We start from the raw sequence: 23,303 nt of genomic DNA, 5'->3' as shown, positions 1-23,303 counted from the left end.
TAAACACTGCACTCCAAAAATACTAGAAGTAATATCTGAATTCATCAAAATTACAGGATACAAAATTAATACCCAGAAATCTGTTGCTTTCCTATACACTAACAATGAACTAACAGAGAAATCAGGAAAACAATTCCATTCACAATTGCATCAAAAAGAATAAAATACCTAGGAATAAACCTAACGAAGGAAGTGAAAGACCTATACCTTGAAAACTACAAGACACTCTTAAGAGAAATTAAAGAGGACACTAATAAATGGAAACTCATCGCATGCTCTTGGCTAGGAAGAATTAATATTGTCAAAATGGCCATCCTGCCTAAAGCAGTCTACAGATTCAATGTAATCCCTATGAAAATGCCAACAGCATTCTTCAATGAACTGGAACAAATAGTTCTAAAATTCATATGGAGCCACAAAAGACCCCAAATAGCCAAAGCAATCCTGAGAAGGAAGAATAAAGCAGAGGGCATCTCGCTTCCTAACTTCAAGCTCTACTACCAAGCCACAGTAATCAAGACAATTTGGTACTGGCACAAGAACAGACCGACAGACCAGTGGAACAAACTAGAGAGCCCAGATATAAACCCAAACAAATACAGTCAACCAATATATGATAAAGGAGCCATGGATATACAATGGGGAAATGACAGCCTCTTCAACAACTGCTGTTGGCAAAACTGGACAGCTACATGTAAGAGAATGAAACTGGATCATTGTCTAACTGCATACACAAAAGTAAATTCGAAATGGATCAAAGACTTGAATGTATGTTATGAAACCATAAAACTCTTAGGAAAAAACATCGGCAAAAATATCTTGGACATAAACATGAGCAACTTCTTCATGAACATATCTCCCTAGGCAAGGGAAACAAAAGCAAAAATGAATGAGTGGGACTATATCAAGCTGAAAAGCTTCTGTACAGCAAATGACACTATCAATAGAATAAAAAGGTATCCTGCACTATGGGAGAATATATTCATAAATGACATGTCCGATAAAGGCTTGACATCCAAAATATATAAAGAGCTCACACACTTCAACAAACAAAAAGCAAATAATCCAATTAAGAAATGGGCACAAGATGTGAACAGACACTTCTCCAAAGAAGAAGTTCAGATGGCCAACAGACACATGAAAAGATGCTCCACATTGCTAATCATCAGAGAAATGCAAATTAAAACCACAATGAGATATCACCTCACACCAGAAAGGATCAACACCATCCAGAAGACAAACAACAACAAATGTTGGCAAGGATGTGGGGAAAGGGGAACCTTCCTACACTGCTGGTGGGAATGTAAATTAGTTCAACCATTGTGGAAAGCAGTATGGAGGTTCCTCAAAATGCTCAAAATAGAAATACCATTTGACCCAGGAATTCCACTTCTAGGAATTTACCCTAAGAATGCAGGAGCCCAGTTTGAAAAAGACATATGCACTCCTATGTTTATTGCAGCACTATTTACAATAGCCAAGAAATTGGAAGCCACCTAAGTGTCATTCAGTAGATGAATGGATAAAGAAGAGGTGGTACATATACACAATGGAATATTATTCAACCATAAGAAGAAAACAAATCCTACCATTTGGAACAATATGGATGGAGCTAGAGGATATTGTGCTCGGTGAAATAAGCCTGGCGGAAGAAGACAAGTATCAAATGATTTCACTCATTTGTGGAGTATAAGAACAAAGAAAAAATCTGAAGGAACAAAACTGTAGCAGACTCACAGAACCCAAGAATGGACTAACAGTTACCAAAGGGAAAGGAACTGGGGAGGGTGGGTGGGAAGGGAGGGATAAGGGCAAAAAAGGGGGCATCACAATTAACAGACATAATGTAAGGGGGGACATGGGGAGGGCTGTACAACACAGGGAAGACAAGTAGTGATTCTATAGCATCTTACTACACTGATGGACAGTGACTGTAATGGGGTATGTGGGGGGGACTTGATGACAGGGGGAGTCTAGTAAATATAATGGTGCTCATGTAATTGTAGATTAATGATACCAAAATAAATAAATAAAGATGAGAAAAAAGCCACAAATAACCATTATCAGAAATGAAAGAGAGGATACAACTAAATTCTATTGACCTTCAAATAATACATTATCAAGAGTAATATTATATTCATAAAACTCTTAGAAGAAAACACAGGCAAAAATCTCTTGAACATAAATAAGCATGAGCAGTTTTTTTCTGGACACATCTCAGACAAGTTAAAATAAAAAATGAAGTAGTGGGATTACATCAAACTAAAAACTGTACAGGAAAGGACACTATCAGAAGAACAAAAAGGCAACCTACAGTATGGGAGGATATATTTGTAACCAATTTATCTGGGTGTTAATATCCAAAATATATGAAGAACTCATGCCTCAACACCAAAAAAGCAAATAACTCTATTAAGAAATTCATGCAAGACCTGAACAGACATTTTCCAAAGAAGAAATACAAATGACCAACAGGCTCATGAAAAGATGCTCCACATCACTAATCATCAGGGAAATGCAAATCAAAAATACAGTGAGATATCACCTCACACCAGTCAGAATGGCTACCATATTAAAGACAAGAAAAATGAAGTGTTAGGATATGGAGAAATGGAAACCCTCAGACACTGTTGGTGGAAATGTCAATTGTTGGAGCTGTTGTGGAAAACAATATGGAGTTTCCTCAAAAAACTAAAAATAGAAATAGCATTTGAACTAGTAATTCCACTTCTGGGAGTTTACCCAAAGGAAACAAAACTCCTGATTCAAAAAGATACATGCACCCCTGTGTTTATCTCTGCATTATTTACAATAGCGAGAATAAGCAACCAAAGTGTCCGTCAATAGATGAATGAAGAAGTACATATACACCATGGAATATTATTAGCCATTAAAAAGAAATCCTACCATTTGTGACAACATGGATGGATCTAGGGTCTTACACTAAGTGAAATAACACAGGAAGAGATGACAAATGCCATGCGATTTTACTTATTTGTGGAATCTAAAAACAAAACAAAATGAGCAAAACAGCAGTAAACTCATAGACATTGAGAAGTGAGTGGTGGTTACCATGGGTGAGAGGGTGGGTGGGTGGGAATGGTGAGGAGGATAAAAGGGCATACATTCTCAATTACCATGTAAGTTGTTACACGGATGGTAGTACAGCATGGAGAATATGGCCAATGATTCTGTAACACCTTCCTATGTTGACAGATAGTGACTGCACTACTGGGGGTGAGGATAAAATGTGGGTAACTGTGGAACTGCTGTGTTGCATATTGAAACCAGTATGAGATTGTGCATCAACTATACTTAATAAAAAAATTATGTTCAAAATTTTTGAAAAGTGGTAAAATGGGCCAATTGATAGAAAAATATAGCGTATTAAAATCACAAGGAGACATTTAAAAAGCCTGAACAGTCTGCAACAATTAACTTGGATCAGATATAAGATATAAGATATAAGATATAAGATATAAGAACTAAGAAAACTCCATGCTTTGATGCCTTCACCAATGAGTTGTGTCAAGCATTTTAGGAAGAATGGTATAAATTATGAATTCTTTCGGAGAATAGAAGAGAGCTAGATTCCAGTTCATTTTATCAGGCTATCAACACTTTGATGCCAAAATGGGACAGAGACAATATAAGGGGAAAATTATAATTACTGATAAACATATATGCAAAAGTACTACACACAATGCAACAAAATACAAATACAGGATACTATGTCATGAATACATTGTATTTATCCCAGGAACACTAGCTTGGTTTAATGTTCAAAAATCAGTATATATTGCCACATAAATTAGATTAAAGGGAAAAAAATACAGATCATGTCAAATAATGCAGAAAAAGTATTTGATGGAACTCAGTATTTTATTCAGTGCAAGTTTCACACAAACAGATTAATGTAAAAAATAATAGTACATACAAAAAAGCTTTTTATAAAATTCAACATCTTTTCATGTTATTAACTGTAACCATGGATTAGAAGATAATTTCCTTGAACCAATAAAAGGTGTCTACAAAAATGCCACAGCAAACATTAATTAAATGAAATAGAAGTATTCCCTTTAAAATCAAGAACAAGATGAGAATGTCTGCATGTATTCAACATTGTACTGAAATTCAGCACAACGAGGCAAGGAAAATAAAAGGCATAAGGAAAAGACAACTCACTATTGTCAGATCATACACTTGTGTATATAGAAACCCCAAATCATCTATAACATTAGAATTAAGAGTTTAAGATCATTTAAGTTTTTCTAAACACTAGCAACAGAATTAGAAAAATGAAAATAAACCACTTCAAACAAAGCTAGAAATGTGAGTCCTAGAAATCTCTCAAGAGTTTGCAAGACTTGCAGAAGAATAAAAAGTTATATTGAAAGAGGCTTTAAAGAAAACCTAAGTAAATGGAGAGAGGGAGTATGTTTATAGATTGAGAGAGTGTCACAAAGATGTCAGTTCTGCAATAGATAAATTGATTTGGAACTTGGCAATCTGATTCTTAAATTTAGTAGAGCAAGGAACCAAGACAGCCAAAAAAAAAAACACTCTTGTATCAGCTTAGGTATTCAAATGGACTGTGCCGTCTGAATGCCAAATGTGAAAGAGAATGAGAAGGAGCAGGATTAGGCAGGGAAAGCCTTCAGGCTCTGATGTAGACAGGTCTGACACCTGTACATGAAGGAAGGAAGGAAGAATGATGGGCAGGAAGAACTTGAGAGTGGCTGTGCTTGTTTCCCTGCCTAGGTGGTTATCCATTAGCCCTGTGGGAAGACGACTGCCTTGGCTCAAATGCTGCAGCAGATCCAGGAGATGCTTTAGCTGGAGGCTGTCAACCAGTTTCACCACCTGTGCCAGATTTGCTCTCAAAGGGACATCTGAGCAGTGCACGTCAAAGGCTGCTCTGTGTTCTCAAAGGGATGTTCTAAGCAGGGCACTAAGATTTATTGTGAATATAGGCAGAGAGACCTGCCCTATTATATGGAAAGATATTGTGTAGATAAAGTAAGTTAGATGGTGTGTTACTGGTACAAGGATAAACAATTAGAACATAGAGCTCCAGACAAACCCACCTAGGTATGGAGCTTAGTACATGTTTGAAGTAGCAAATCATTGTGGAAAGCATGGATACATATGGAGAAGATGAAATGATCTTAATATTTGTATACAGTTTTAAATCCATTCCAGAGTTAAAGATATACATGTGAAAGCAAAACATTAAACACTATAGAAGACTCTATATGAGAATATATTTATGATCTTGGAGTAGGGGCATACTACGGACAGACACAGAAAGCAGTAATTGTAATAGAAAATACAAATTTGACCACATTAAAAGCTTGACTTTTATTCATCAAAAGATACCATAAACAAAGTGAAAAGCTACAAACCAAAAGTATATTCGCAATCCATGCGAACATGTTTAATATCCAAAGCAAATGATATATAATTACATATGTACACACATGAATGTTTTTTCTGTTTTTCTAATACATAGTACTGTGTGTACATAAGGTGTATGCACAAATTAGCAAGGAAAAATTAGAAAAATGGGCAAAACATTTGGAAGCATTTCAAAGGAGAGACGGGAATGTTCAAAAAACATGAGATCAGGTTCAATCTCATTGGTAATTGGAAATACAAATTAAGATCTCAAAAAGGTGTCACTTCATACACACTTGGGTGACAGACTAAAAGGCTAACAACACCAAGCACTGAGGAAGATGTGCAACAAAAAGCTCTAATTTGGTGCTGGCAGGAATGTGAACTGAGTGGTCTAGTACATGGTAAACTAATTTGGCATTTTTTTATAAAGTTAAAACACACACATACCCTTTAGTATATGTCCTTCTTTCAACTCTTGCTTATATGCATCAGAGGAGTTCTATGAATATATTAGCATTGTTAACAGCAAAAGCCAGAATCAACTGAAACATCCATTCACTATAGAATGGATAAACAAATAGTGGTATATTCATACTATGAAACACTCAACAGCATTGAAAATGAAGGCACATGCAAGATGCATAAAGATTAGGTAAGTCTTAACATTGTTGAATTTTCTAGAAAATACTGCCCCAGAGTATGTTCAATATAATACCTTGTTTTTGATAGCTTTATGGAAATACAATTCATATACCATATAATTCTCTCATTTAAAATATGCTCTTTGGTGGTTTTAATATATTTAAAATTGTGCAACTTTACTTTTCATCACCCCCAAAAGAAACCCTACATCCCTCTCTCCCCAGCCCCTGGCAACCACTGATCTACCTTCTGTCTGTGCATTTCCCGGTGGTGGGCATCTCACAATGGAAACGTACTGCTCGGCCTTTTGTGATGCTTCCTCCCCATAGTTTGTTTTCAGCGTGCATCCAGGGTGCATCACGTGTCAGTACTTCACCATTTATTGCCATGTAACACTCCATTGTGGGACATACCACTTCTCAAAAATCCATTCATCGGTCGGGTCATTTGGGTTGTTTCCAATTTGGGGCTATTATGAATAATGCTATGAATACATAGAGGGTTTTATGTGGAAATTCTTAAGGGTCAATGACAAGCAAAACTAACCATAGGGCACAATTAGAAGGAAAAGGAAGGGGTCAGCATAAGATTGGGTAGGTTGAGGCAGCTTACTGACGACATATTGTTAACATGCCTCATGACTCATCATAGGTTACCACGATCATAACACAAACACGTGAATAGGATGCTCTAGCCTCAACATTTTGTAGAGGTTTGTTGGTCAGATGAGGGAAGGATGCTGGCCTCTAAAATCTGTAAGTCAGTTTCAGTTTCTTACGGAGATGTTGGTTCTTCTCATTTCTATAAATTCTTCTGAGCTCCTGCTTTCCAAGTGTGTTCAGTTCTTCAGCATTTTTTGAGATCTGATGGTGCATCAGCCTGTTTGGGCTGACTGCTTAGGTGAGGCTGTTTTAATGGGGTCCACAGACCTACTGCCATCCCCCAGCTGTCCAGCTTTAAAAACTATGTTGCATCCTCCCCCTCTCCTTATCTTGGTGGGCTTTTACTTTGTCACCCTTTTCTGTCATCTTAGTTGGATTTCAGGAGGAATTAGAGGTAAATGGGTGTATTCAACTACAATGGTTATCCAGAAATTCTATGTCGGCTGAGTCCGGGTTTTCTATTACTTGCAGCTAAGAGCATCCTTATCTGACATGCTACCAACAGTATTTTCCCACAGAACAGTCTACAACATGATAGTTAATGGCTACACAGCATTCCCTCTCATAAACAGGTAATTAACCAGTCATTCTTGAAAATTTAAGTGGTTTCCAATTTCCTGATTATTTTTAAAAAATAGAATATGATGTAGATTTGCTGCTTTTTCATGTTACCAAATGCCTCAAGATTTATACCAACTTCTGCCCTCAGTGGAGGAGAATATATCATTATCTTCACACCCATAAAAACAGGTAGTACCTTATTTACATTTTATTCTTTATTTTCTAATTATATTCATTTGAAAAAAATCTCAGAAAGATAAAATCGAGATAAGCCCCACTATCTAGAGCTCTCTTGCCTGTTCTCTGTACATGTCTTTGAGACATTGTATATGAGACTGTTTTGGCCCTCTGTTTCGCTGTATTAGGTTTTTCCTTACTGTACATACTCTTTGTCCTTTGTTTACCTACCAAGGTATTGTTGCCGCCTCTCCACATCAATCATCAATGTATATCAATCTAATCATTTTCAAAGCTCTGTACACCATGGCTTGCTTGACTCACCCCTATTGATCGACATTTAGATTGTTTATATTTTTTTCTAAAACCTTGTGCATATAGCTCTGTAATTGTCTATTTCTTTCCTTTAGATAAATAAAGAGGTACTGTTGGGGTACAGGGTGTTTTTGTGTTGTCAGTACATTAATATGCACTGCTGAAAGATGTAGGAAAAAGCAGAACCAATGATACAAGTAGGGCTTTGGCAGTACTGTTTGATCTCCTGCATAATTAAATTCTGGACTTATAACTTGTGTAAATTAATGAATTTACATTTTGCCTAGTCCGGCAAAATTTTTAATCTGTAATTTCAAACTCCTGATAAAATAAAGACAGAGACACTTGACTGTACCTATACTAATATTTAAGTAACATGAAATTCAGATTTCAGCCATCATGGAAAATGAAAAATGCTAGATTCATGTGAATAATAACAAATCATTCAAAATTTCGGAAGTTTGCATCTGTTTTAGGTAGATATGTCTAAATAAGAATATGGGTTAATATTTAGAGTATGCTTAGCCTGATGTGTTACATTGAATATGAAGTCTTGAATTGGCATGAATTAACCTATACATCCTTAAATATTTCCAAAATTGTATTTTATATGAGCCTGTAATAAATGACCATATTACAATTTGGTAGCTGAGAAGTGTAGGGAGAGTTGCCATGGGAACCTTAATGTGATCTTCCCTTGCTTTCATTTAAATTTCATTTTTAATATTGCATTAACATTTTTGCATTTAATGGATAGATATTTGAATTAATATTGAAGTGCTCTCTCTAATATAAATAAAATATAAGAAATGAAAATGTGATTTTTCTTCCAATGAGCAAATGAACATACAATCCAAGATCTTGTAGAAATAACAGCACTTGAGTTTTAAATTATTACATTTCATTAATGTATTTGGAAATTTCTTAAAGGATCCCTCTTAAAAGATTAAGAAATATTTATGGATAGTCACATAATTCATATCTTTACATTTCAAATATAGTCAAGAATTTCCTGAAGGCTATTTGGGAGCAATTTACTTTACTGTGCCTTGGTTTGTTTTTCTGTATTTTTCTGAGTAGATGACCTGTGTGTCCTCTCCTACCTCTAAAGGCCCCTTTATGTATAGGTTGATAGACTCCATCTGGCTTAAAATACTAACTGTATTTACCAAGTACAGATTTGTCTATGTAAGTTCATTGTGTAAAAATCTAACTTAGGCCAGAGATAGAGATTTTTTATTACAAAGGATTCTTGATTGTACAATGCAATATTAACACATAAGAGTATATATGAATAGTATGTTTAAAATTGAAATAAATGTATAAAGTCATGGACAACAGAATCCGTGACTGGAAGGAGCTCTTAGGTGTCAGGCATCTTCAATTCCTTCTGATGCACTACAGGCAACTAGGTGTGTGACTACATGCAAGTTACATCATCTCTTATATATAAAAGAGCCTGACTTGGGATCATTGGGCTTCTTTTCTATTTACATACTCCCTAAGTGAAATTTGGAAAATTATGTATCATCTTACACCTTCTGAATTGATATTCAGAGCCTTAATTCGTAAGTTTAGGTATTACCAAAAGGTTTGGTTTCTGATATATTGACATTAAAAAAAAAAACATTAAATTTATCCAGTGAAATCTACATACTGTAGCAATTTGTTGCCTATCATCATTTTTTAAAAATGCAAAAGTAGAGCTTGTATTACTGCTGTTTGATTCCTCCTCCTGGGTCTGTGTAAAGCAGTCAGATTCCTAGAGACAGGAATTAGAAGGGTGGCTGCCAGAGCTGGGGGGAGGCGGGGGTGGGGATTGTTCGTGGGTCAGTTTCAGTTCCACGAGATGAAGAGCTCTGTAAGTCGGTTGCACAGGAGGGTAAATGTGGTTTACTGAACTGCGCACTTAAAAATGGTTAAGACAGTAAATTTTATGTCATTTTTAAATTAAAAATAGATTTTAAAAAGTAAAGGTTGTATTGAAAAGGCTAAAGTTTTACATTATTCCTAGTTTGCTGAATTTGAATTTCCAGTCCCTTCCCCAACAGAATTTTAATCTAATCCAATTTACTTTTTATATTTGAAAGTCCTTTATTAACTTTTTTGGCCCAACCACACATATTTGCAACAAAACTATGCATGTAAATTTAAATTAGAAATAATTTTCTTCTGTGATCTTAAGGCTCCAAGTAGTAAGTATCTGAGTATTATAGTTATTAGTAGAATATAATTGGTCAAAACAATGTACATATTTCAAGTACTGATAAATAATGGTGACACAAAATAAAGTGTGTTGGAAATTCATTTCTGAATAAGATCTGTAAGTTAAATGTAAATGTAATGAGTTTATAGAGTAAATGGAATAATATAAATAAATGAGCAGAGTCAGTTGATCAGTAACGTCAGGGAGGAGACTTATCCCAGCTTAAAAATAAGTATGGATTTTTAAACCCAACTATCTAAAAGTTAATGGGAAGCTGTAAATAACATTAACATAAAACATTAAAGTACCTTAAATATATATTTTGTTCATTTGAGGTGGTAAAATTCATCTATCAGAAGCAAACATGAAAATTTTCATCCCTCTTCCTTAAAGTCATGCAAAATAAGTAACTGAGGCAAGTTGCATGACCCTACTAAGTTCTTTCCTATTGTCAAGAACTCTGAAAATATAGAGAAAATGCATTTTGTAGAAGATAGGCATTTCCCAAAATGATATACAAATCTTGAATATTTCATTTATTGGGTGGACAAATGCATAGGTCAATAGGTCAATGCTTGCCATTTTATTGCTAGGATAAAGTGAGCCTCTCTGCCTTCAGTATTTTGAATTGATGCCTCTTTACTGACATGGTATTCTTCAGAAGTGATGCAATCTTCTAAATATTCAAAGATATTAGGTCATAAAAGAACTGTTTTCTCCACTGACCCACTCTATAAGATATCCCATCCTTCATTAGTAAGAGGGGAGAAAACATGAAACCTTGCTATGAAACCTTTATAGTTCATTCTTTGATAAAAAGAATCCTTACAGACCCAGTATTACAGATTGATCCCTCACGGCCCCCCACTTGCCTTTGTGTGTTTGTGTGTGTTTGTGTGTGTGTGTGTGTGTGTGTGTGTGTGTGTGTGTGTGTGTGTAGTCTTTAGAGTTTTCTATATATAGTATCATGTCCTCTCTAGTGACAATTTTACTTCTTCCTTAACAATTTGGATGCCTTTTATTTCTTTTTCTTGCCTGTTTGCTGTGGTCAGGACTTCTAGAATTATGTTGAATAAAAGTGGTGAGAGTGGGCATCCTTGTCTTGTTCCTTGAGTATGATGTTAGCTGGGTGTTTCTCATATATGCCCTTTATTATGTTTAGGTATGTTTCCTCTATACCTACTCTGTTGAGAGTTTTTATCATGAATGGATGCTGAATTTTGTCAAATGCTTTTTCTGAATCTATTGGTGATGGTATTTATCCATCCTTTTGTTAATGTGGTGTATTGCATTAATCGAAGATGTTGAACCATCCTTGTACCCCTGGAATAAATCTCACTTGGTTGAGGTGAATGATCTTTTTAATGTATTTTTTAATTCAGTTTGCTAATATTTCATTGAGGATTTTTGCATCCATGTTCATCAGGAATACTGGTCTGTAATTTTGTTTTCTTTTCTTTTTTTTGTAGTGTCTGTCTGGTTTTGGTATCAAGGTGATGCTGGCCTCATTGAATGAACTTAGAAGCTTCCCTTCCTCTTTGGTTTTTTGGAATAATAGTCTGAGAAGGGTAAGTTTTAACTCTTCTTTAAATGTTTGGTAGAATTCTCCCATGAAGTGATCTGTTCCTGAAAGATTTTTGATTACCGTTTTAATTTCATTGCTAGTAATCTGTTCAGATTTTCTATATCTTTCTGGTTCAGTATTGGGTGATTGCATAGTTCTAGGAAATTATCCATTTCTTCTAGGTTGTCCAATTTGTTCACATATGGTTTTCATAGTGGTCTCTTATAATTGTCTGTGTTTTTGTGGTGTCTGTTGTAATTTCTCCACTTTCTTTTCTGATTTTATTTGAGACCTCTCTTTTTCTCTTGATAAGTTTAGCTGAAGGTTTATCAATTTTGTTTATATTTTCAAAGAACCTACTCTTAATTTCATTGATTCTTTGTATTGCTTTTTTTTTTCTCTGTTTCATATATTTCTGCTCTGATCTTTCTTCTTTTTCTCCTTCTACTAAACTTGAGCCTGTTGGTTCTTTTTCTAGTTCCTTTAGGTGTAGGGTTAGATAGGCCTGTAATGCTATAAATGTCCCTCCTAAAAATGTCCTTTTGCTGCATCCCAAAGATTTCACATTGTGTTTCTATTTTCATTATTATCGAAGTTTTTTTAAATTTCCTCTTTAATTTCTTCATTGACCCTTTGCTTGTTTAGTAGTGTGCTGTTTAGCTTCCACAGGTTTTTTTTTTTCCAAATTTTTCCTGTTTCATACTGCTATGGTCAGAAAAGATGCTTGGGATGATATCAATCCTCCTAAATTTATTAAGACTTGTTTTGTGGCCTAACAGTGAACTCTCCTGGAGAATGTTCCATGTGCACTAAAATGAATGAGTATTCTGTAATTTCTGGATGTAATGTTCTGTATATAGCTATTACATCCATTTGGTCTAATATGTTCTGTTTCCTTAATTTAAATGCCACAGTTTCCTTATTAATTTTCTGTCTGGATGAACAATCCATTGATATGGGGTGCTGAAGTCTCCTATTATTATTATTATTACTGTCAATTACTTCCTTTATATTTCTTAATATTTGCTTCATGTATTTAGATTCTTGTCTTTTGGGTGCACAGATATTTACAATTGTTATTTCTCCTTGCTGGATTTAACCCTTAATCATTATATAATATCCTTGTCTCTTTTTAAGTCTTTATTTTAAAATACATTTGTCTCAGTACTGCTACCCCAGCTTTTTGTTTGTCTGTCTGTTTTCCATTTGCATGGAATCTTTTCTATCCCTTCAGTTTCAGTCTGTGTGTGTCTTTAGGTCTGAAGTGAGTCTGTTGTGGGTAGCACAAAAATGGGTCTTGCTTTAAAAAAATTTTTTTTTTGTATCATTAATATACAATTAAATGAGCAACATTCTGGTTACTAGATTCCCCCCAACATCAATTCCACACCACATACGCCTGTACAGTCACTGTCCATCAGCGTAGTAAAATGCTATAGAATCAGTACTTGTCTTCTCTGTGCTATACTGCCTTCCCTGTGCCCCCTTGCTACATTATGAGTGCTGATCGTAATACCCCTTATTCCCCTTCTCCCTCCCTTCCCACCCCACACCCCCTAGATCCTTTCCCTTTGGTAACTGTTAGTCCATTCTTGGGTTCTGTGGGTCTGCTGCTGTTTTGTTCCTTCAGTTTTTCTATGTTCTTATGTTCCACAGATGAGTGAAATCATTTGGTACTTGTCTTTCTCCGCTTGGCTTATTTCACTGAGCATAATACCCTCCAGCTCCATCTATGTTGTTGCAAATGGTAGGATTTGTTTTCTTCTTATGGCTGAATAATATTCCATTGTGTATATATAACACATCTTCTTTATCCATTCATCTACTGATGGACACTTAGGTTGCTTCCATATCTTGGCTATTGTAAATAGTCCTGCAATAAACATAGGGGTGCATATGTCTTTTTGAGACTGGGCTGCTGCATTCTTAAGGTAAATTCCTAGGAGTGGAATTCCTGGGTCACATGGTATTTCTATTTTGAGTTTTTTGAGGAACCTCCATACTGCTTTCTACAATGGCTGAACTAATTTACATTCCCACCAGCAATGTAGGAGTGTTCCCCTTTCTCTGCACCCTCTCCAGCATTTGTTGTTTCCTTTCTATGTTTGCCATCCTAACTGGCATGAGGTCGTATCTTATTTATTGTGGTTTTAATTTGCATTTCCCTGATAATTAGCAATGTGGAGCATATTTTCATGTGCCTCTTGGCCATGTGAATTTCTTCTTTGGAGAATTGTCTGTTCAGATCCTCCGCCCATTTTTTAATAGGGTTATTTGCTTTTTGGGTGTTGAGGCTTATGAGTTCTTTATGTATTTTGGATGTTAAACCCTTGTCAGACATGTCATTTACAAATATCTTCTCTCATCCTGTAGGATGCCTTTTGTTCTGCTGATAGTGTCCTTTGCTGTACAGAAGCTTTTTAGCATGAAATAGTCCCATTTGTTCATTTTTGCTTTTGTTTACCTTGCCTGAGGAGATGCGTACAGTAAAAAGTTGCTCATGTTTATATTCAGGAGATTTTTGCCTATGGTTTCTTCTAAGAGTTTCATTGTTTTATGATTTACATTCAGGTCTTTGATCCATTTCAAGTTTACTTTTGTGTATGGGGTTAGACAATAATCCAGTTTCACTCTCTTGCATGTAGCTGTCCAGTTTTGCCAACACCAGCTGCTGAAGAGGCTGTCATTTCCCCATTGTATGTCCATGGCTCCTTTATCATATATTAATTGACCATATATGCTTGGGATTGTATCAGGGCTCTTTAGTCTGTTTCACTGGTCTATGGGTCTATTCTTGTGCCAGTACCAAATTGTCTTGATTACTGAGGCTTTGTAGTAGAGCTTGAAGTTGGGGAGCGTAATTCCCACCACTTTATTCTTCCTTCTCAGGATTACTTTGGCAATTCAAGGTCTTCTGTGGTTCCATATGAATTTTAGAATGATTTGCTCTAGTTCGTTGAAGAATGCTGTTGGTATTTTGATAGGGATTGAATGGAATCTATAGATTGCTTAAGGCAGAGTGTCCATTTTGACAATATTAATTCTTCCTATCCATGAGCACAGAGTGTGTTTCAATTTACTGGTATCTTCTTTAATTTTTCTCATGAGTGTCTTGTAGTTTTCAGAGTATAGGTCTTTCACTTCCTTGGTTAGGTTTTTTTCCTAGGTATTTTATTCTTTTTTCTGCAATTATGAATGGAAGTGTTTTCCTGATTTCTCTTTCTGCTAGTTCATCATTAGTATATAGGAATGCAACAGCTTTCTGTGTATTAATTTTGTATCCCGTAACTTTGCTGAATTCAGATATTGGATCTAGTAGTTTTGGAGTGGATTCTTTAGGATTTTTTATATACAATATCATGTCATCTGCAAACAGGGACAGTTTGGCTTCTTCCTTGCCAATCTAGATGCCTTTTATTTATTTGTGTTGTCTGATTGCCATGGCTTGGACCTCCAGAGCTATGCTGAGTAAAAGTGGAGAGAGTGGACATCCTTGTCTTGTTCCCAATCTTAAGCTTCTTGCTGTTAAGTATAATGTTGGCTGTGGGTTTGTCATATATGGCCTTTATTATGTTGAGGTACTTGCTCTCCATACCCATTTTGTTGAGAGTTTTTATCATGAATGGATGTTGAATTTTGTCAAATGCTTTTCCCACATCTATGGAGATGATCATGTCGTTTTTGTCCTTCTTTTTGTTGATTTGGTGGAAAATGTTGATGAATTTTCAAATGTTGTACCATCCTTGCATCCCTGGGATGAATCCCACTTGATCATGGTGCATGATCCTCTTAACATATTTTTAAATTTGGTTTGCTAATATTTTGTTGAGTATTTTTGCATCTATGTTCATCAGGGATATTGGTCTGTAATTTTCTTTTTTTGTGGTGTCTTGGCTGGTTTTGGTATTAGAGTGATGTTAGCTTCATAGAATGAGTTTGGGAGTTTTCCCTCCTCTTCTACTTTTTGGGAAACTTTAAGGAGGATGAGTATTAGGTCTTCACTAAATGTTTGATAGAATTCATCAGTGAAACAATGTCATTCAGGAGATTTGTTCTTAGGTAGTTTTTTTATTACCAATTCAATTTCTTTGCTGTATTTCGTCTATTCAGAGTTTCTGTTTCTTCCTGGGTCAGCCTTAGAAGGTTCTGTTTTTGTAGAAAGTTGTCCATTTCTTCTACGTTATCCAGTTTGTTAGCATATAATTTTTCATAGTATTCTCTGGTAATTCTTTGTATTTCTGTGGTGTCCATAGTGATTTTTCCTTTCTTATTTCTGATTCTGTGTATGTGTGTAGATTCTCTTTTTTTCTTGATAAGTCTGGCTAGGGATTTATCTATTTTATTTTCTTGAAGAACCAGCTCCTGCTTTCATTGATTCTTTCTATTGTTTGATTCTTCTGAATTTTACTTATTTCTGCTCTAATCGTTATTATGTCCCTCCTTCTACTGACCTTGGGCCTCATTTTTTCTTCCTTTCCTAGTTTTGTTAACTGTGAGTTTAGACTGTTTATTTGGGATTGTTCTTCTTTCCTTAGGTAGGCCTATATTGCAATATATTTCCCTCTTTGCACAACCTTCGCTGTGTCCGACAGATTTTGCATTCTTTGAATTATTGTCATTTGTCTCCATATATTGTTTGATCTCTGTTTTTATTTGGTCGTTAATGCATTGATTATTTAGGTGCATATTATTAAACCTCCATGTGTTTGTGGGCTTTTTCGTGCTCTTTGTGTAATTTATTTCTAGTTTCATACCTTTGTGATCTGAGAAGCTAGTTAGTACAATTTCAATCAATGGACTGAGGCTCTTTTTGTGGCCTAGTATATGATCTATTCTTGACAGTGTTCCATGTGCACTTGAGAAGAACGTGTATCCTGTTGCTTTTGGATAGAGTGTTCTGTGGATGTCTCTCAAGTCCGTCTGTTTTAATATGTCGTTCAGTGCCTCTGTATCTTTACTTATTTTCTGTCTGGTTGATCTGTCCTTTGGAGTGAGTGGTGTGTTGAAGTCTCCTAAAATGAGCACATTGAATTCCATTTCTCCCTTTAACTATGTTAGTATTTGTTTCACATATGTAGGTGCTCCCGTTTTGGGTGCATAGATATTTACAATACTTATATCCTCTTGTATGACTGACCCTTTTATCATTATGTAATGTCCTTCTTTGTGTCTTGTTACTTTCTTTGTTTTGAAGTCTATTTTGTCTGATAGAAATACTGTAACTCCTGCTTCTTTCTCCCTATTAGTTGCATGAAGTATCTTTTTCTATCCCTTTACTTTCAGTCTCTGTATGCGTTTGGGTTTGAAGTGAGTGTCATGTAGGCAGCATACAGACAGGTACTTTATCCATTCAGACAGTTTTTTATCCATTCAGTGACTCTATGTCTTTTGATTGGTGTATTCAGTTCATTTCCATTTAGGGTGATTATTGATAGGTATGTACTTATTGCCATTGCAGGCTTTATATTCATGGTTACCAAAGGTTTAAGGGTAACCAGTTTACTGTCTAACAGTCTAATTTAACTCACTTAGTGTGCTATTACAAACACAACCTAAAGGTTTTTTATTTTTTCCTCCTTTTTCTTCCTCCTCCATTCTTTGTATGTTAAGGTTCATATTCTGAACTCTTGATCTATCCCTTGATTGACTTTGGGGGTAGTTTATTTGATTTTGCATCTGCTTAGTAATTAATTGTTCTATTTTGCTGTGGTTTTATTTCCCATGGTGACAGCTATTTAGGCTTAGGAATACTTCTATATATAGCAGTCCCTTCAAAATGCACTGTAGAGGTGGTTTATAGGAGGTAAATTCTCTCAGGTTTGCTCATTGGAAAATTGTTTAATCCTGCCTTCTAATTTAAAAATAATCTTACTGGGTAGAGTATTCTTGGTTCGAGGCTCTTCTTTTTCTTTGCATTAAATATATCATGCCACTCCCTTCTCGCCTGTAAGATTTTTGTTGAGTAATCTGATGATAGCCTGATAGGTGTTCCTTTGTATGTGATCTTTTCTCTCTCTCTATCTGCTTTTAAAAGTCTGTCATTATCCTTGATCTTTGCCATTTAAATTATTATGTGTCTTGATGTTGTCTTCCTTTGGTCCCTTGTGTTGGGAGATCTGTGCACCTCCATGGCTTGAGAGACTATCTCCTTCCCCAGATTGGGCAAGTTTTCTGCAATTACGTCTTCGATGACACTTCCTATCCCTTTTTCTCTCTTCTTCTTCTTCTGGTATCCCTATAATGCAAATGTTGTTCCGTTTGGATTGGTCACACAGTTCTCTCAATATTCTTTCATTCTTAGAGATCCTTTTTTCTCGCTGTGCCTCAGCTTCTTTGTATTCCTCTTCTCTAATTTCTATTCCATTTACCATCTCTTCTACTACATCTAGTCTGCTTTTCAATCCCTCCATTGTATGTTTCATTTTAGATATGGAATTTCTTAATGATTGAATCTCCATCTTAAATTCATTCCTGAGTTCTTGAATATTTTCTGTACCTCCATGATCATGTTTATGATTTTTATTTTGAACTCTCTTTCAGGAAGATTGGTGAGTTCAGTTTCATTTGCCCCTTTTTCTGGGGTTTGTGAGATTTTGGTCTGAACCAGGTTCCTTTGACCTTTTATATTTCTGTGTGGTGCCCTCCAGTGCCCAGAAGTTCCAGTCTCTGGAGCTGCTCATCCCCTGGAGTGATGTTGGGGGTCGCAGGGGAGCGACGCTAGTGCCTGCGGTGAGGAAAGAGCTGTTTCCTGATTCCTGCAGTACCCATCTCCAGTGTCAGAGCCTCTGCGCTTTGTGTCTCTAGCTGTTGTAGGCGTGTCTCTCTCTGGCTGGCCTGACATCAGTGCAGTGACTGCTTGTTTGCAAGTCCATGCTGTCATGCCAGGAGGAAGGCATAGCAGGCTGTGTGTCACAGTGGGGGGCCTCAGAGCTGAGTGGACAGCCAGGGGGATGGGGCTCCTGAAGCTCCTCAAAGTTCCCAACCTGCTGGACAGAGCGCACCCAGACAGCCTTGTTCACTTATCCTTCTCTGATGCAGCAAGTCCATGCAAACCCTGCCCCTTCAGCAGCCCTCTAGCTGCTAGGAAGACTCTCAGACCGCCCACATTTCCTTTGTCCCAGAGCAGCTGGATGTGGATCCCCGTCCTCCACAAATGGCCAGACTCTCAGTCTCTCAAGCACTCTGCCTGTCCCAGCTCCCCAACCCCACCAACCTGCAGAGCCCCACACAATGTAGGTTTGTGCTCCAAAGCAGATCTCCAAGGTGGAGATCCTGAAGCAGTTCAAGGCTTCCATCCTGCTTCATTTCTCTTCCTCCTGCCAGTGAGCTGGGGAGGAGGAAGGGCTTTGGTCCTGCCAGATCAAGGCTTTGGTACGTTACCCTGTTTCGTGAGGTCAGCTCTGTTCTCCAGGTGTATGCAGTCTAGTGTAGCCTTCTTTCCTGTTGCTGTTTTAGGGTTAGTTGTATTAATTATATTTTCGTTCTGTATGTGGTTTTGGGAGGAGTTTTTTGTCTCACCTCTCATGCCACCATCTTGAATCAATGGGGTCTTGCTTTTTTATCCATTCGGTCACCCTATGTCTTTGGTTTGAGCATTTAGCCCATTTATATTTAAGTAATTATAATAAGTATGTTCTTATCGCCATTTTGTTACACATTTTCTGCTTGTTTTTGTCAATTTTCTCTGGTCCTTTCTTGTTCTCTTCCTTGTGCATGATAACTTTTCTTAGTTAATTGTATTCCTTTCTCTTAATTTTTTGTCTGTTACATGTTTTTGGTTTGCGGTTACTAGGTGGTTCATATATAAAATCACACTTGTGAAATAGTCTATGCTAAGGTGGTAGTCACTTAAATTCGGGCACATTCTAATACCACTATGTTTTTCACTCTCTGCCTCCACATTTTATGTATATGATGTCTTCCTTAACATCTTTTATTTAATAATTTCCTTAAATAGTTTTTAAAAGTAGTTAATTTTACAACTTTTGTTTTTTAACCTTTATATTACATTTTAAGTGGTTGGCCTATTACCTTTGTTGTTTGCTTTTACTAGTGAAATGTTTGCTTTCCATAATTTCCTTGCTTCTAGTTATGGCCTTTCCTTTTCACTTAAAGAAGCCATGTAAGCATTTCTTGTAAGGCTGGCTTAGTGGTGAACTCTTGTAACCTGTGTTTGTCTGAGAAGCTCTCTATCTCCCCTTCAATTCTCAATGATAACCTTGCTGAGTAGAGTATTCTTGGTTGAAGGTCTTTCTCTTTCAGTACTTTCAATGTATCATACCACTCCTTCCTGACCTATAGAGTTTCTGCTGAAAAATTAGCTGATAGCTTTATGAGGTTTCCCTTGTAGGCAACTCACTGCTTTTGTCTTGTTGCTTTTGAGATTCTGTCTTTATCTTTGTTATTTGACATATTAATTACTAGGTGTCTGGGTGTGAACCTCCTTAGGTCCAGCTCATTTGGGGCTCTCTGTGCTTCCTGACTTAGATGTCTCTTGCCTTCCCTAGGTTAGGGAAGTTTCCATCTATTATTTCTTGAAATAAGTTTTCCACTGTTTTATCTCTTCTCCTGATGTGAATATTAGGCTGTTTCATTTGTTTCTGAGCTCCCTTTCCCTATCCCCCCTTCTTTTTATCCTTTTTTCTTTCTGTTGTTCAGCTTGAATGCTCCCCATCCTCTAGTGTGCTGTTGATTCCATCTAGTGTATTTTTTTTATTTCACTTACTATATTGTTCATCTTTAATTGGTTCTTTTTTAGATTTTCCATCTCTTTTGTTGAAGTCCTCTGTTCATCCATTCTTATCTCAAGTCTGATGAGCATCTTCATAACCATGCTTTGGTTTATCAGGTAAATTGGTTAACTCAGTTTCATTTAGATTTTTTTCTGAAGTTTTGTTGTGTTCTGTGTTTGGAGCATTTTCCTCTATCTTCTCATTTTGTTCAACTTTCTGCACTTGATTCTAAGAATTAGTAGGAAAAGCTAGCTCTCCAAGTCTTGACAGAGTGGCCATGTGTAGGGATGTACCTCTGGTAGAAAGCATATGCCTGGCTGTTTGTCTGGCTGGCTGAAGGCTGGATGGGGTCTGGGGTCTCCTGTGTGGTCGCCAGGCAAGGCTGCACTGGCAGTGTCAAAGGGACCAGTGTCCAAAGGGCCCAGTACAGGGAGCAGCCATGTGGTCGGTGTGCTGAGGCGTCTTTGGCAGGGTGTTTGGAGGTAGAGGGACATGGTCGAGTTCTCCTTCGTGGGCACCTGTCATGGCCACACTAATGGGTGGCTGGGGCTGGATGGTTGTGGTCTGGGGGTTTCCTGGTTTGAAATGAGGCTGAGGTTCTGCAAATGGGGTGGCCAGGGAGGGAAGGAGCACAGCCAGGGTGATTATGCACATGTGTCACAGTGGTACCACCATTGTGGGACTGCTAGATCTCTTACAGGTATGTTTGATTGTGGGCTGGGGTGGGAAGCCCCCTTATAATGTCTGGAGTTAGTGAGTTCACGCTGGCCCTGCTCCCGTCCACACGATTAGTGTGTGTGGGGAATGTAAATGATGGCACTCAGCACTCCTGTTCATGCCAGCAGTGTCGGGGACAGAAACAATGTGTGTGTCCACCAATCCTAGCACCTCTGATTCCACAGAAAGTCCAGGCAGATCCCCTGGCTTTTGGTAGTCAGGTTTACACCCTCTAACCTCAGCTTTTATCTTGCCCCAGGGCAGGTGAGTCTGTGCTCCAGTGCCACAGTGATATCCAGACTGCAGGGCCATGCTGGGGGTGAAGCTCCCTCTGTCACTGTGCCTTTGTCTCCCCTGATTTTTTTCTTTATCTTAAGGTATCATTGATATACACACTTATTAAGGCTACACAAATAAAACAATGTGGTTATTACTTCACCCTTACTATCAAGTCCCCCTGCATTGCAGTCACTGTCCATCAGTGCAGTAAGATGCCACAGAGTCCCTATTTGTCTTCTCTGAGCTACATTGTCTTCTCTGTGACCCCACATACACAATGTGCACCAATCATGATATCCCACAATCCCCTTCTCCCTCCCCCCAACCCCTCCCCTTTAGTAACCACTAGTCCCTCCTTGGAGTCTGTGACTCTGCTGCTATTTTGTTCCTTCAGTTTTGCTTCGTTGTTTTACTCCACAAATGAAGGAAATCATTTGGTATTTGTCTTTCTCTGCCTGACTTATTTCACTGAGCATAATACCCGCTAGGTTCATCTATGTTGTTCCAAATGGTAGGATTTGTTTCTTTCTAAAGTCTGAATAGTATTCATTGTATATTGTGCCACCTCTTCTTTATCCATTCATCTACTGATGGACACTTAGGTTGCTTCCATATCTTGGCTATTGTAAATAGTGCTGCAATAAACATAGGGGTGCATATGTGTTTTTGAATCTCAGAAGTTGTTTTCTTTGGGGAAATTCCAAGGAGTGGGATTCCCGGGTCAAATGGTATTTCTGTTTTTAGTTTTTTGAGGAACCTCCATATTGTTTTCCACAATGGTTGAACTAGTTTACATTCCCAACAGGAGTGTATCAGGGTTCCCCTTTCTACGCTTTCTTGTCAGCATTTGTTGTTCCTAGTCTTTTCTATGTTGGCCATCCTAACTAGTGTAAGATGATATCTCGTTGTGGTTTTAGTATGCATTTCCCTGATAACTAGCAATGTGGAGCATCTTTTCATGTGTCTGTCGGCCATCTAAATTTCTTCTTTGGATAAGTGTCTGTTCATATCCTCCGCCCATTTTTTAATTGGGCTATTTGATTTTTGGGTGTTGAGGTGTATGAGTTCTTTATATATTTTGGATGTTAAACCCTTGTCGGATATGTCTTTACAAATATATTCTCCCATACTATACGATGCCTTTTTGTTCTGCTGATGGTGTCCTTTGCTGTACAGAAGCTTTTTAGCATGATGTAGTCCCATTTGTACATTTTTGCTTTTGTTTCCCTTGCCTGAGGAGATACGTTCAGGATAAAGTTGCTGATGTTTATATTCAAGAGATTTTTGCCTATGTTTTCTTCTAAGAGTTTTATGGTTTCATGACTTACATTCAGGTCTTTGATCCATTTTGAGTTTACTTTAATGTATGGGGTTAGACAATAATCCAATTTCGTTCTCTTGCATGTAGCTGTCCAGTTTTGCCAACAGCAGTTGTTGAAGAGGCTATCATTTCCCCATTGCATATCCATGGCACCTTTATCATATATTAATTGACCATATATGCTTGGGTTTATATCTGGGCTCTCTAGTCTTTTCCATTGGTCTATTGTTCTGTTCTTGTGCCAGTACCAAATTGTCTTGATTACCTTAGCTTTGTAGTAGAGCTTGAAGTCAGGAGCTTAAACACCTCTCCCCCCCACCCCACTTTATTCTCAGTATTTGTTTGGCTATTCAGGCTCTTTTATGTTTCCATATGAATTTTAGAACTATTTGCATTAGTTTGTTGAAGCATGCTGTTGGTATTTTGATAGGGATTGCATTGAATCTGTACCTTGCTTTATGCAGGATGGCCATTTTGTCAATATTAATTCTTGCCATCCGTGAGTATGGGATGTGTTTCCATTTACTGGTATCTTCTTTAATTTCTCTCATGAGTGTTTTGTAGTTTTCAGAGTATAGGTCTTTCACTTCCTTGGTTAGGTTTATTCCTACTTTTTTTTCTTTTTGATGGAACTGTGAATGGAATTGTTTTCCTGATTTCTCTTTCTGCTAGTTCATTTTTAATGTATAGATTTCTATGTATTAATTTTATATCCTGCAACTCTTTT

The 23,303-nt window shown here is 37.1% G+C and overlaps 1 protein-coding gene across 2 annotated transcripts in view; it reads left to right on the top strand.

The window, feature by feature from the left end:
- XRCC2 (X-ray repair cross complementing 2) overlaps positions 1–23,303 on the top strand; it is a 64,296-nt gene that overhangs the window by 24,793 nt on the left and 16,200 nt on the right. For both annotated transcript variants that reach the window (XM_057504927.1, XM_057504928.1), the window contains one exon: positions 11,433–11,531. In XM_057504927.1, the coding sequence (XP_057360910.1) occupies positions 11,433–11,531 (99 nt within the window). The remainder of the gene's footprint in view (positions 1–11,432; positions 11,532–23,303) is intronic.

The sequence above is a fragment of the Manis pentadactyla genome, chromosome 7, assembly GCF_030020395.1.
Source record: "Manis pentadactyla isolate mManPen7 chromosome 7, mManPen7.hap1, whole genome shotgun sequence".
Taxonomy (NCBI): domain Eukaryota; kingdom Metazoa; phylum Chordata; class Mammalia; order Pholidota; family Manidae; genus Manis; species Manis pentadactyla.
The sequence above is the reverse complement of the archived record's forward strand: the minus strand, read 5'-3'. Positions and strand labels throughout refer to the sequence as shown.